Below are 14,872 nucleotides of genomic sequence, written 5' to 3'. Positions count from 1 at the left end.
GAGCATTTATTATCCATAATTCTAACGTATCTGCCATACAGCCAGGTTGGACGGAGGTCGAGTAGTGCTGAGATTCTTCGCTCTCACATAATCGAAGGGGAGCCATTGCCTTTTTTTCTTTCTTTTTTTCACAACGCAAACTGTTCGATCCACGGTTCCGGTTAGAGAAAGCTTTACATGGGAGTGAAAGATTTGAGTGATGCAAAAGACAGTTAACGAAGGGGATCGGCAACATTCGAGGTCCCAGATGAGATGAGATGGAATAGAATGTGGGGAAGGGTGAACAAATTATCAGAGGATCGAGAATCGTTCTCGCATTTCTCATCTCCACCAAGTCTATCCGTATCAGGACTTTGCGGAAGGGGCCATTATCATAATAGAAGAGACAAAAAGAGAGGAGGCATACATAGGCACTTCGCATCCCATTTTTATTTTGAGGGATGTATATGAGAACAAAAAAAGAAAGAAAGAGTGAGCCAGCCAATAAAACCACCTTTTGTCATGACTCCATCATTGCTATCCCTGGCAATATGCGTATGTGTTGCTGAGTACTTGAAGTAGTATCGTAGTAGCTTTTTTAATGCAGCGGTCGACCGTTTTGCATGGCGTGAGCCGTCTTATCACGTAGTCAATGGGTTTCGTCTCGGATCAGAGCAACGATCATGCTGTAGAGGTAGAAAAAGAACATGACGAGGTGGAAACCGAGCTTGATAAAGGACTCCTATACGTAGTGAAAAAGGAGGACACATGATCAGAATAGATGTTTCCAACCTGGGTATGATAAACAGAGCTTTGAGGAAGTACCTTCTTGTGGACGTTCAGCTTCCGGAAAACTTCTGTGGCATCGAGGAGATGTTGGTTTTCGAATATTCTTGGGTTAAGAAGGAGATCTTGTTAGTCTGGAGGTCCGCGAGTGGCCGAAAGGTGAATATATAAGAGGGTGGTTGCCATGTGGTGTGAACATCTGGCCGGGTGCGGGGGAGTACATACTTCTTTGCATTATATGCGAGAAGGGGCAGGTTAAGCGCGATTGTAAGCCAGTAGCCATTAATAACAAACAGGAAGGTTATAAAGGCATGGACAGCAGCTTCGGGGACAATATAGGAGTTTAAGCGGTTGCAGAGGTCAATCGGGTTGATATAGTCACTATAGTAAAGGTAGAGCAGGAGACGGTCAGCGCATGTCCCCAAACAAAGCAGCTGTAGTAGCAGGTCCTTTGCAACGGAGGCCATGCAAGATTGTTTCTAATACAAAGAGGCTGAAGGGGTTCTCACCATTCTAGATCACTGTACATGATTGTGAAGAAGACCTGTAGAAAGAGGTTGACCGCATTGATCAGGACCGCCAGAAGGTATAGCCATGCTTCTCCCGACATGATGGAGGAGAGCTAGAGAGCAAGCTTATTATTGTCTAGTAGAGTGACCGCCTGTTAGTCTAGCTGGAAGATGCCTCTGGAGAGCTGCACTGGCAACCGTGTGGGCTTGGGGGAGCCCGAGTGTGAACGGGGGTGAGCGCTGCCGAGGGGACTTACAGCTACGGACGGTGGGCGGAAAAGGAGGAGGGAGGGATCTGGTCGGTCGTGCGGTCGGCCAGGCGAGAAGCGCGGAAGGTTGGTCGGCTGTCTGTCGTGCCTATCTGCCAGGCGAGAAGCGAAGATGGAGAATGCAGAGCTGGTGGGCGTCGGGTTCGTTGTTGCGCAGAGGAAGAGGAAGAAGAGCGAAGTGTCGATGTTTGTTGTGTTGGAGGATCTTGAAGTTGTGGGAATTACCCGATTGGGCTTCGTTCAGGCTTTGGCCGCCCGCAAGGAAGATTTTTTTTTTTTTTTTTTTCTTTCCTTTCTTTTCTCCCAGACTTCAGCCTGCAAGCAACAGCGACAGCGACAGCGACGATGGTGACGGAGAGACAGCGGCGAGAGAGCTCGAGGACGGCTGCGAGAAGAAGCTCGATGCTCGCTAACTAGCAAGGATCAACTGGGATGGTTGTTTGTCTCGACAGAGCCTCGAGCCGTGGGTGAGACGCCCACACGAAACAGCAGCGGCTCAGCCACTCGACAGGCGACCAACTTCAGCCAGCGCAGCGGCGACGAGATGCTGTCGTTTACGGCGCCACCAGGGCGATCGTCATGGCCTCTTTGGCTGAGCCTGATACGCCAGGCTGGGGAGCTGAGGAATACGTCGATCTACCAGGTTGGGCTAAGGCTTGTCGTAGCTACGCGAGGCCAGGCCAGGCAGGCTACATAGTTATTTATATATATTACGGAGTGCTCACAGAGTATTTATATCTCAGCGAGCTGCTTTCGTGAGAGCGTGGGCGAGACCACAGGACTCTTTTCTCGTGGCCTGAACCAGCCTGCGGGCTCACCGTACGACCTGTGGTTCTGCGGCCGGCGGCTCGTCTCGATCCCGATTTTCGTTGCCTGCCCAAAGGGCGGACTCAAAAGGGCGTAACTACGTTCTTTCTGGACGATATCGCCTATTTATACGAATAGCTGGCCCCGCCCGAGGACTCGATACTCTGGACGGCTCATGATGGACGATGCTGAGCTAGATCTCATGAATACCGAGCAGGATGACCCTCTTCTGCAGACGGACGAGGAGGAGGTCGTCGAGTCCATGTCGAATTCCGGGGAACCCGTCACCGTGAGAAGGAAGATAAACCAGACTAAATTCATCGTCATATGCATTGCCGTGCTGTTTGTGCTTGATTTTGCGGCATTCTTCGATCTCATACCGCAGACTCGCATCTTTGAACTGATTGTCTGTCGGAATTATTTTGATAAACACCATCCAGACCGGTTCCCATATCCCCAGGACATACCAGAGTCGGAATGCAAGACAAACGCCGTACAGAGTCAGGTGGCTTATATACAAGCTATAGGCGCTAGCTTTGATGCGCTTCCAAGTACGAAGGCTGCTCCAATTTTCACTTACTTCAGAACAACAGCTGATTTGTAGCTTTCATACAGGCATAATTCTACTTCTTCCCTATGGCCTATTGGCCGACAACCCTAGGTATGGTCGCAGGTTTGTCTTGCGGCTGAGTATGGCTGGTATCCTATTAGGCGCATACTGGGCTTTGTTCGTGTGCTCGTTCTACCGATATGTACCCCTTCAAGCAATATGGATCGGGGGTTTCTTCGCCCTGATCGGTGGAGGGCCTGGTGTAACGAATGCAATGGTCATGACAATGATATCTGATGTCATTGATGAAGCAAATCGGTCAGTCGAAACTGTTGCTAGGAAATGTGAGTTTGATGGATCTGTTACTAACAGATAAACTTAGGTCAACCGTCTATTTCCAGACCTCTTTAGCTGCAGTGGTGGCTCAACTCCTTGCACCTGCTATAGGGTCTGCCATGATGATGAAGCTAGGCCCATGGACACCTTATTTCTTCGGCACGGCATTCTTTACTGTCTGCTGTCTTTTGATTTTACTGGTACCTGAAACTATTCCTATTCAAGTTTTGAAGCCTGGTGCGGCTCGTTCAGCACCATCTGGATTTGATCATGGTTCTGTTCGGGAGTCACTGGAGGCTCGTCGCCCCGTTTCTCGGTCTTCTCTCGCATCGAAGATGAAAGCACTTTTTGCAACCGCCTGGAAAGAAACCAAACTCATTTTTAGCAACCGTACCGTGCTTCTCATACTCTCTACTTTCCTTCTCTCAACGCTGGGACGAAAGCAAGTCGATCTTCTATTACTCTACGCCTCTACTCGATATGAGATCACACTGTCCAAGGCCGGTTTTGTTCATTCCTTCATGGCCTGCGTCAGTATCGTTCTCCTCTTGCTCGTCCTCCCGCTTACTTCAGGCTACCTATCCAAAACCCTCAAGTTGCCCAGCAACGAAAAGGATCTGTGGCTTTCAAAGATAAGTATCGTGCTTCTCACGATTGGAAGCTTCGCCATCGGCTTCTCGCCAACCTTCGTTTCGATGATCTGTGCAGTAGCAATCTACACCCTAGGTTGCGGATTCAATGCAGTCTGCCTCAGCTTGATCTCCGCCTTCGTCGACCCAAAGTACTCGGCAAGGCTATACTCTGTCATCTCACTCATCATCATGATGGGAACCCTCATCGGTGGGCCGCTCCTGGCAGGTCTCTTCAATCTGGGGCTGAATCTCGGGTCGTCTGCATGGGCCGGATTGCCCTTCTTCGGCTCTGGGGTGATCCATATATTTGTCCTGCTGTCGGTTTGGCTTATCCGACTGCCTTCTGTACAACTAGAGTAGCCCCTTTCAACTACATGTACATACATGTGCATATATATATTCACACTGCTATAGAGTATTCTCTTTAAATATAATGACAGCCGTCTACCGGGCGTCTCCATCGCTTCCCTTGTTCTCCTTTAACTGCCTCCTCCCTCCTCCCTCCTCCCTCCTAGATCTTGGCTGGCGTCGGAACAACGTCACCGCGATGCGCCTCGCCGAGCTTCTTAGTTAAACTAACTAACTTGACCTCAACACTCTCCGCATCCTCTCCACGATCTCTTCTGCCTGCCCATCCACCAGCGCAGCTCCCTGCATCCGTCGCCCGTTTCGTTAGGCCTGCCTGGTATACTTAGCATAGAGACGAGCTCCAGCGGCATTCAATATCTCGGTGTTTTCTCCCGTTGTGCGCCCGTCCTGCGTCGTCCAGATTGCCGCTCCTCCCAAAACCGCCCAACCGCCGGAGCTAGGCAGAGAAGCTCCCGTCCCTTGAGCCAGCACTCTCGCTACTCCCAACAGCTTCTAAAACTAGCCTCTGGTCTATACGCTGTCTTGATGCCATCATAAAGTCGACCTGATCCCCCCGTGAGCCTTTGACTGCTGCTCGTTTCATCTTCTCCGCCCAACCGGCAACGATGGCATGGCTGGCGCTGCTTGGCCTGCTTGCTCTGCTCCCTGCTATACAGCCGACATGGCAGGCCAACGGCTACGAAATCAATAGCACCACGGATTCCTTCGTTACTGCAGCGACCCCCTTCACTCTCCGCAGCACTAGGCCGCCTGAGTGCCCGCCGTGCTTCAACTGCCAGCTCCCTGCCTTCAAGTGCCACCAATTCGGCAAATGCAACAAGTTCAACGGGAAATGCGACTGTCCACCGGGATTCGGCGGCGATGACTGCGCTGAGCCCTTGTGCGGCTCCCTGCCCGATGGACGGGACCGAACTCCTCGCAAAGGGTCGACCTGCCAGTGCAAAGATGGCTGGTCTGGGATCAACTGCAACATGTGCGAGACCAACGATGCCTGCAACGCTATGATGCCGGAGAAAGAAGGAGGAGTATGTTACAGACATCATAATGGAGGAGAGACTGTTGCCGAAAACTATCAGATGTGTGAAGTCACCAACAGAAAGATCCGCGACATGCTCAAGGAGAAGAAGCCGCAGGTTACGTTCTCATGCAAGAAAGAAGACAAGACTTGCAACTTTCAGTGTAAGTGTTGGCCCTGTTGTCTTCTATATTCCTACGTTGATTACTTGCGCTCGCAGCTAACGGGTAGTTTGTCTAGTCTGGGTCGATCAACTCGAGTCCTTCTACTGTTCGCTGGATACATGCAAGTGGAACATGGATATAACGGAGAACCAGAATCTCACCACTTATCAGTGCGATAACATCAAGTGCGGCTGCGTTCCTGACCGAATGCTATGCGAGACCACCGGTGTTAGCTTAGAACCGCTTTTTGGACAGCTTACTGGCCCAGCCAAGTTCACTTCGACCTCTACCAAAGGCGGCAGCAACAAGGATGGAAGCGCATTCTCAGAGCCCGTCATCGATAAGGTGATATCTGATCTGTTTGGCGACAAGTCTATTCTTTTGGACTGTTATTCCAGCGAATGTCTATATAAAACGGCAGTACCCGGATACAAACCTCCCGTCAAGGTCATAAACACTCCGCTCATCGCTGGAGTCATTGCTGGTTGTTCACTTTTCATTGTTGGAGTCATCCTCCTCATCTGGTACCTATCAAGACGGAAGGCTTACAACCAGTATCATGCTCTTGCTGATGACTCCGATGACGAAGGCTCGAAGCTCATGGCCGATCACAAGCCAGCATCACTGCAGTTCGAAAATATTTCCTATTATATCAACGGCCAGCAGATTCTTAGTGGTATTCGCGGTATTGCTAAACCTGGCCAGGTCACTGCAATTATGGGAGCCTCTGGTGCAGGAAAGACTACGTTCTTGGATATCCTTGCCAGGAAGAATAAACGGGGTGTCGTTCACGGCGATATCTATGTTAATGGCGAAAAGTTCAACGACAGCGAGTACAAAAAAGTCGTTGGTTTCGTTGACCAAGAGGATACCATGTTACCAACACTGACAGTCCACGAAACCATATTGAACAGTGCTCTGCTCCGCTTGCCTCGGGATATGAGCGATGCAGCTAAACAACAGCGGGTATACGAAGTTGAAAAACAGCTGGGTATTCACCATATCAAGGATCAGCTTATAGGGTCTGAGGAAGGCAAAGGCCGTGGTATCTCCGGTGGTGAGAAGAAGCGTATTAGCATTGCATGTGAACTTGTTACAAGCCCGAGCATTTTGTTCCTCGATGAGCCAACAAGCGGTTTGGTAAGTGTCATGTCGTTTCTCTTCCATTGCTCAACCTGAGATTTCTAGTTTTGAATACTCCCAACTAACTTAGAACTAGGATGCTTTTAACGCTTTCAACGTGATAGAATGTCTTGTCAATCTCGCCAAATCGTACAACCGTACTGTGATTTTCACGATCCATCAGCCTAGATCTAACATCGTAGCCCTATTTGACCAGTTGATCCTGCTTGGAAAGGGAAAGACAGTCTTTTCGGGACCATATTCGAGCTGCCAGTCCTATTTTGACAACATCGGATACTCCTGTCCACCTGGATTTAACATTGCAGATTACCTTGTTGATTTGACAATGCATGCGAGCCAGTCCCGATCCACTGAGGAGCCGGCTGTTAATGTTGATTCTCATGACAACAACTTCCGAACTGCTTCCAGCAGCCTGAGGGCCGTCAAATCAGTTGCCAGTGCTTCAAACGCCAGCATTGATAATGCTAGTGCAGTGGACAGTGCCCAGGAATCATTACTGAGACCCAAGGACAAACGGCGATCATCTCTCAAGCAACGTCAAGACAGACAGTTATACACTCGCAAGAGAGGTTCTGGACTTGAATCGCCACCCGATCCTCAGACAGACAATGAAGACGGTCATGTTATGAGCTTAGCTGAGCGTGCTCAGCAATGGCTACCGCTTTCTAGACAACAGGGTCAAGTCCCGCCGCAAATTCTCCAAGACCCGGACCACCTTCCTCCAATTGCATCTGGATTCGTCACTGATCTCGATGTGCTTGTTTCCTACTATGCCAACTCAAATGTGGCCAATGCTGTTCGTGACGAAATATCTTCTTCCGTTCAAGACGCCCTTGCTGCAAATGGACAGGCCAATACACAACAATCTAGCGATGCCGTGACCGGCCAAATGACTGGCTACGCCAGAGTTGGATTAATAAGACAATTTATTATTTTGTCCAGCCGCACCTGGAAGAATCTCTATCGAAACCCCATGCTTATGCTCACTCATTACGCAACCGCAATCCTGCTTGCCGTTTTGTCTGGATATCTCTTCTACGGTCTCACAGATGACATTAAGGGATTCCAGAACCGCCTTGGCCTGTTTTTCTTCCTCCTTGCCCTGTTTGGTTTCAGCACACTGACAAGTTTGACCGTCTTCTCCTCTGAACGGCTCCTTTTTGTCCGGGAACGTGCCAATGGGTATTACTCTCCAGTCACCTACTTCACGGCCAAGGTCCTGTTCGATATTGTACCCTTGCGACTGATCCCCCCTATCATAATGGGTGTCATAGTTTACCCCATGGTAGGACTTATCCCAGACTGGCCGGAATTTTCGAAATTCATCCTCGTCCTCGTCCTCTTCAACCTGGCAGCGGCAGGTATTTGCTTGCTTATTGGCATCGTCTTCCGAGACCCAGGCGTTGCAAACTTGATTGGTAGTTTGGTGATGCTGTTCAGTCTCCTGTTTGCCGGTTTACTGCTCAACCACGATGCAATTCCAGCTTCGGCACTCTGGCTACAAACCGTAAGTCTTTAGCCCTTTAGTCCTTACGGAGTTCCATTTTTCTAACGTTTCATAATATAGTTGTCTATCTTCCATTATGCATTCGAGGCCCTGATTGTCAACGAAGTCACTTTCTTGACGTTGATTGATCATAAATATGGCCTCGACATCGAAGTTCCGGGTGCATCTATTCTGAGTGCGTTTGGTTTCAACAATCTCGCCTTGTGGAATGACGTAGCCGGTCTGGGCGTTATCTCTGGTGTTTCCATCATCATGGCCTACGCAGCTATGCATTTCTTGCTCGTCGAGAAGAGATGAGAAGGCATAACCCCAAGATCGCATTATTACACATAGCGCATTTCGTTTATTCGGCATTTCATTCCTCTTCCGCTTCCCATTCCTCCCTCCTCACTGGACATCGTTGTATATAACATCCACCCCGACGACACCGTCGTCTTGTACTGTCAGCACTCTCCGATTGTTTGTTTATTAGTAGTTGTCTGGTCCTTTCTCGCCAGTCGCCATGCCTTTATATGATAGATGCACGACGGCCTTTTTGGTGTTTATTAGAATTATATCCCCTTAGCTGTATCCCTCGTCTAGGAGATTTAGGTGTAGCTATCTATCTTAACTCCCAACAACACATCCCCAAATAAGTCCCATAGTTCCATATCAACCGCTCCATAATACAGAGGCTTGTAGAACTTTCTATGGTATAGTACGCCCTGCAAAGATGAGTCGGTGGCTCACGGAAGAGATAGGAGCGGGGATCGCATTTAAGTTAACCTAGGCAGTCAGATAAATTGGCTAACTGGCTAACTAGCTAATTGAATAATATATTTGGCCCCTCTGCGACAACAAAACCAGACAAAACCACTTCTTCAACTGCTAGACCACCACCAGCAGCATGGCCGAAATTGATTGCCTCGCCGTTGATCGAGTATGTGAGCTAACAATCTGCCCCGCCATAGACGGGAAGGAGATAATTAAACTAACCATAGATTGCGATTCGTAACTATTCTAGTGGATTGAAACTAAGGCTACAGGAGCCAAATATGATCTCTCCAGCTCCTGCGCAAAGCCCATGTCGATACAGGAGCTAAAGGAGCTTTCTGAAGACAAGTCAGAGTCTAATGAGGGCCCCTTGCCGGCGCAGCTTCTGTCCAGATGTCTCGGGTATGGCGAGATGGCAGGTTCGACGGCGCTGCGGTCGACCCTGGCTGGCTTGTATTCCGTCAAGACGCCTCTGCCGCTGCCAGTTGATAATGTTACTATTACCGCTGGTGCTTCGCCGGCTAATTATTTGGTCTTCCAGGCTCTATGCAAGCCCGGAGATCATGTCATTGTTCATTATCCAACTTACCAACTGCTGTATGTCGTGCCTCAAACTCTGGGCGCAGAGGTCAGTTTTTGGCAGTCGAAAGAGGATGATAAGTGGAAGCTGGACGTTGAGGAGCTGAAGACTCTCATCAAGCCGAATACTAGGATGATTGTGCTAAAGTAAGTAACTAGTTAACTAACGATCCCTTTGTGAAATGAGAAACTTTGATTAAATGAAATCTGTACGAGTACAGCAACCCACAGAATCCCACAGGTGCAATCATCCCTCGGTCAACATTGATCGAAATCATTGCCGTGGCCAGGGAGAACTCGATTGTGGTCTTCAGTGATGAAATATTCAGGCCCCTGTTCCATTCTATCCACCCTGGAGATAAGGAGTTCCCGCCCTCAGCACTCTCGCTGGGCTACGATGATGTAGTAGTCACCGGATCAATGTCCAAAGTCTACTCGCTGCCTGGTATCCGCGTTGGCTGGATCGCATCTCGCAACAGGGCACTCATTGACAAGTGTACAAAACTGCGAGCGTACACGACTCTGTCCGTTAGCCAGCTCGACGAAGCGGTGGCTGCGTATGCCCTGGATGGTCACTGCTTGCATGCGCTGCTAAAGCAGAACACAGACCTCGCACGGGAAAACCTCGTTCTTCTCGAGTCGTTTATAGAAAAACACAAGTGGGCCTGCGACTGGGTTAGGCCAGTTGCTAGCAGCGTTGCATTCGTCAAGTTCTCAAAAATGGGGAAGCCTGTCGACGATCTCGAGCTCTGCCATCAGCTTCTCGAGAAGAAAGGAGTATTGCTGGTTCCTGGATCACAGGGGTTTGGCTCCAACAGTTTGTTTGCAGGATATGTTCGTATTGGGTACGCCATTGCTATGGAGGAGTTTAAGACTGGGCTGGCTTTGTTGAAGGAATTCATGGAGGAAGATTATGAGAATGTCCCACTGGCAGGTGGGAAAAAGCTTGCAATACGATAGAATCTTTGGGTAATAAATGGAGCTACTTACTCCGTACAAAATCCACGTCTGACCTTCAAGTGTGTATTATTTTTAGCGTAAATTTAAGTAGAGAGGGCCATTACTTAGGGCCGTCGGAAATGTCAAAGGACCCAAAGCGTTGTTTTAAGCATTGCTCGCGTCGCTTATACTCCGTGTTACCTGCCGTCTGGAGATTTTTCTCGTCGCTGTTTCATTCCACTGATGAACATCAAACATTTTCCATATTGACAGAGCTACTCCGTATTGCAGAAGGGAGAAGATTCCTCGTTCCCTGTCCTGCCCATCAGTCATCTGAGACGGTTATTGGAGAAGCACGAGGCATGACTTCTTGACTCTGGCGATCATCACTGCGAGTATTCAGAAGCATCGGACCTGAGTGAAGTAGGCACAATTGGCGACGGAGGACAATCCATGAGTCAGGAGATGTTCACCCGTCCGGAGCAGCGTGGTTGGCCGCGGTCGGAAGAGGATAGGTGGACCAGGCATTCCCAGAAAATATGGAGTACTTCATACGAAGAACAAGTAGAAAACATGCGGAGAAAGCGCGAAAGAGAGCTGTCGATCGCTTTCTAGAATAATATCTAGCCTCCAGTGATGTGCATGCGACGGGGCTTAGCCAACACTGATCGGCACAGATGGCAGGCGACGGCAGGATAATTGGGCAGAAAGGTCTCCAGGCCATCAGGAAAAGCAGAATGTGGACTGTCCATTCATGAAAATGACTGTACTCTTTTTTGATCGTCGAGAAGGTGAGCAGTTGCATGGTCGTTGGTCACTGGTTGCAAGCCTCTGTTAGCTCCTTAGCTGTGCGGCTGACCGGAACATTTTACCAGTCGCCTTGGTACTCCGTAAGCGACACGAGAGCGTAAGTTCTTCGTTCCGGGGGCGGCTATTTTCCTTTCTTCAAGGGGAAGAGAAAGCCGTTTGGCTCAAAAAATTCAAGGGGCCTTGTAGGAGTACGGGATGAGACAGCTCATCCTCGGCAGCCCTGATGCCGCTTCGTCTGCTCCTGACTCTGCTCCTGACTCCGCCCATAGCAGACTGCAAATATAGTCGCCACGTTGAAGTGTCCCTCCTGCTCCGCCTTGGCTGGGGTAATTCATGATAATGCCCAGGAAGTAGCAGTTAAGGGAGTTCTTGAAGTGTTGTTGGGATCTCACATACCAAGATTCCTCCCGAGCCAGACAGGAGTTTCAAGCTTGCCAAGCCGGCTGGCCAAGGGAGCAAGATACCGACAGACACACTTACTCTTCGTCAAGGCCTATTCCACGGACGAGCGGATGGTTAGCAGTGTGGGTTGCAATGATCGGGAACCAAGGCCTCACCACAAAAAAAACCGTTTCTCTGGGTTCTCTCTCTATATTCACCCCGGAATTCAACAGCACAAGCCGGGAGTTTCCGAATGCTTAGCATTTCTTTCGTCCTTCCATATCTGTCGAAGATGATGCCCAGGAGATCGCCTCTTTGGGAATGTGAGGCATATGGAAGCCTGTTTGCTGGATATAACGATCCTCGCTGGTAACCCCCAACTTAGGTTCGACACATGCCATGGGCCAGGGGTACGAGAGGCTAAAATGGCCTGGGGTCCCGGAAATCATTTTAAATTAGAGAAAGACTAGTGAGGAGCGCTCGCTACGCTCGCTAATTGGCTGATATATCGTATTAATAAGCAATTAGTAATAGAATATATACTAAAAATTTTTACCTCGCTTAGTTATGCACGTATTTATAAATAAACCCCTACTTAAATTTACTAATTTAGTAAGTATCTATATCTATATCTATATCTATATATTCGCCTACTTATAACTCCTTCTATCTATATAGCTCGTAGAATAAATACTAATAGTAATAATAGTAACCCTAGTTCTAGTAGCCCCTATAGTTAGATACTAAGTAAGATATTATAATTTACTTCTAAGATATTAAAAGCTTTACAGGAGTAAAGATAGCTCGAGACTAATAAAATTAAGGCTATAATTTTTAAAGAGAAGGTAATAGGTATTATTAATATACTTATAGCTACTAAATATATTAGATAACTTAACCTTTATAAATATATTAAAGCTATAAATTTAAACTTAGATAAAGCTATTAATTATAAGTCGATTATTATATAATTCTATAGCTAGTAACTCTCTACTATTTATAAGTATTATAAGAAAAGAGTTAATCTATTTACTAAATATATTATTATAAAAGATATATTCTCTAGTAGCTACGTAAACTACTATTTTAATAATTTAGGAACTTATTATTTACTTTATATAGATATATTTTATATCTATAAAAATAGTTGGTATATTATCTAATATATATAATAGAGAGCTCTATATTATCTAAGAAGGGCAAAGGTAAAAAAAAGGAAATTTAGCTAGCTATAAAGTAGCTAGAAAAAAATATTAAAAAAGGGGGTAATAGCTATAACCCCCTACTAATTTTTAATACTATTACGGGTAAGGATCCTTCTATTACTATTAATAGCTATAAACAGCCTACTATAGATATAGAGATCTATAAAGAAAAAGCCAGATATCTATACTACTACTTTATTATAGTTATATCTACTACTAAGACCTTATCTATAAGTATAATAGTATAGATAGAAATTCTAGAGTAGACTATAAAGTAGCTAGAAGTAGGGCTTATAATATTAATAAATAGAATTACTTTAATATAAGCCGGGATTTTAAGTAGTAGGATAAATATAGTTATATAATCTAACCTTACTATTATAATTAGTAAAATTATAGAAGTTTTTACTATAAATATAAGCTTCGAGGGCTTTAAGGGGACTATAAGTAAGAAAAAAAGAGAGACTATAGCTATAGTAAATATAGAGCTTAAGAATAATAAAATAGATTTAGAAATATAGGTATATCTCTATAACTATAACTACTAACTATAAGGGCTTAGCCTATTTATAAAATGGAATAACGAATATAACGATATTATATTCCTTTATATACTAATATTAATTTCTATAAGGACCTCTAGATATATAATATTCCAAACGGTATTATTAGATATCTGTACTAATAAGACTATAAAATTTTAAATATTTATTATACGCAAGAGAGTAATATATAACTAGCTATATATAAATAGTAAAGAATATAGATTAATACTAATATAGTTAAGAGACTAGCCTTATAACTTATTAATAGTTATTATAAAGTAAAAAGTAATTAAAAACTACCTACGGCTTAATATAAATGGTAGCTTATCTACTAATAATTATAAATTAATATAAGAGATAAGGTAGCGGTGTTTGCTATATAAGTTACTAATAATAACTACCTTAATTAAATATTAATATAGCTAAGTAATAATTAATCTAGTACTATTATAGAGCCCTTCCTTAGGCTATAAATTATAAAGAAGTATAATAAATATACTAATTTTTAACTATAAATTGGAAGAATGTATACCTAGTATTTTAATAGAATATAAATACTTATATATAAATTCTTTAATACCAAAGGCGTTCTAGAAATCTATAATAATTAAATTTGTAGCTAAATAAGTATAAATAAAATCTAGGAAATATTTAAATATTATCTTATTAATAGCTTATAGTTTATTATTATAGACTATAAGGATAGCCTAGCGAGAAAAGAATTATTAAGTAGTAGAAGTATTATTATTTATAGCGGATAAGAGGTAATTAAATAAAAATATATAACTATAAAAATCCTTAATTATATATTTATATCTAATATATAGTAGAATATTAATAATACTATATAGAGAGGTATTATAAGGTAGATATATAAGCTAGGCTATAAATAGCTAGAAGTTTATATTATGCTATAAGTATATATTCTAATATAGCTATAATATCTTTAGCGACGGCTATATAAAAGAGTACTAAATATTTATAAATACTATTATAGCTCCATTACTACGCTATATAATAGATAATATCTAGATAAAGTTACCTTCTAATAGAATTAAAATATTATTAAATAGGTCTATAGTATTATCTTGTAGGTTCTTAAGTAGCTAATCTATAACTTCTATATAAAAATAGTACTATATTAGGACCTTATTTTATATTATAGGGAAGGTAGAATATATATAGTAGCCCGTAGTAGATCTAACTATAATTAATAAAGTAGATATTTCGTATATATTAATAGATATCTTAAATTGCAAATATATAATAGTTCTATTAGATAGAAGAATAGCTATAATATTAGATAAAGTTATATATATTATAGTCTAGCTATTAATACGTAATTAGTTATATAAAGCCTTATAAAAGAAGGTCTTACTAATACCGCTAGCACCCTATAGAAAAAAGTAGATAATCTTTAACTATTTAAAAATTATAATTATAATAGTATTAAATATAGACCGCTAGCCTTTATTAAACTAGCTATAAGTATTATTAGCCTCGTTATTATATTAAATAGCGTTAAATAGATTGGCTATAGATAAAATATTAGTAGAGTTATAAATAGTTAGCTAAGGTATAATATAAGTAGATA

At 44.3% G+C, this 14,872-nt stretch overlaps 4 protein-coding genes across 4 annotated transcripts; 3 read left to right on the top strand and 1 right to left on the bottom strand.

Moving 5' to 3' along the window:
- Positions 1-818: 818 nt before the first annotated feature.
- Positions 819-1,232, bottom strand: TRV_05639 (endosomal cargo receptor (Erv14), putative; the record flags this gene model as incomplete). The annotated part of the gene is made up of 1 exon (XM_003020239.1): positions 819-1,232. The coding sequence occupies one exon, from the start codon at positions 1,230-1,232 to the stop codon at positions 819-821; it is 414 nt and encodes a 137-aa protein (XP_003020285.1).
- Positions 1,233-2,528: 1,296 nt separating this feature from the next.
- Positions 2,529-4,228, top strand: TRV_05638 (MFS multidrug transporter, putative; the record flags this gene model as incomplete). The annotated part of the gene is made up of 3 exons (XM_003020238.1): positions 2,529-2,901; positions 2,966-3,244; positions 3,312-4,228. 3 exons carry the CDS (start codon positions 2,529-2,531, stop codon positions 4,226-4,228), a joined length of 1,569 nt encoding a protein of 522 aa, XP_003020284.1.
- A 614-nt stretch (positions 4,229-4,842) lies between these two features.
- Positions 4,843-8,363, top strand: TRV_05637 (uncharacterized protein; the record flags this gene model as incomplete). The annotated part of the gene is made up of 4 exons (XM_003020237.1): positions 4,843-5,416; positions 5,493-6,556; positions 6,636-8,066; positions 8,127-8,363. 4 exons carry the CDS (start codon positions 4,843-4,845, stop codon positions 8,361-8,363), a joined length of 3,306 nt encoding a protein of 1,101 aa, XP_003020283.1.
- A 589-nt stretch (positions 8,364-8,952) lies between these two features.
- On the top strand, positions 8,953-10,358 carry TRV_05636 (uncharacterized protein; the record flags this gene model as incomplete). The annotated part of the gene is made up of 3 exons (XM_003020236.1): positions 8,953-8,985; positions 9,070-9,545; positions 9,620-10,358. 3 exons carry the CDS (start codon positions 8,953-8,955, stop codon positions 10,356-10,358), a joined length of 1,248 nt encoding a protein of 415 aa, XP_003020282.1.
- Between the last annotated feature and the right edge of the window lie 4,514 nt (positions 10,359-14,872).

Source organism: Trichophyton verrucosum (genome assembly GCF_000151505.1).
Source record: "Trichophyton verrucosum HKI 0517 chromosome Unknown contig00440_1.f1.exp, whole genome shotgun sequence".
NCBI lineage: Eukaryota > Fungi > Ascomycota > Eurotiomycetes > Onygenales > Arthrodermataceae > Trichophyton > Trichophyton verrucosum.
This window is presented reverse-complemented; position numbering and strand designations above follow the sequence as displayed.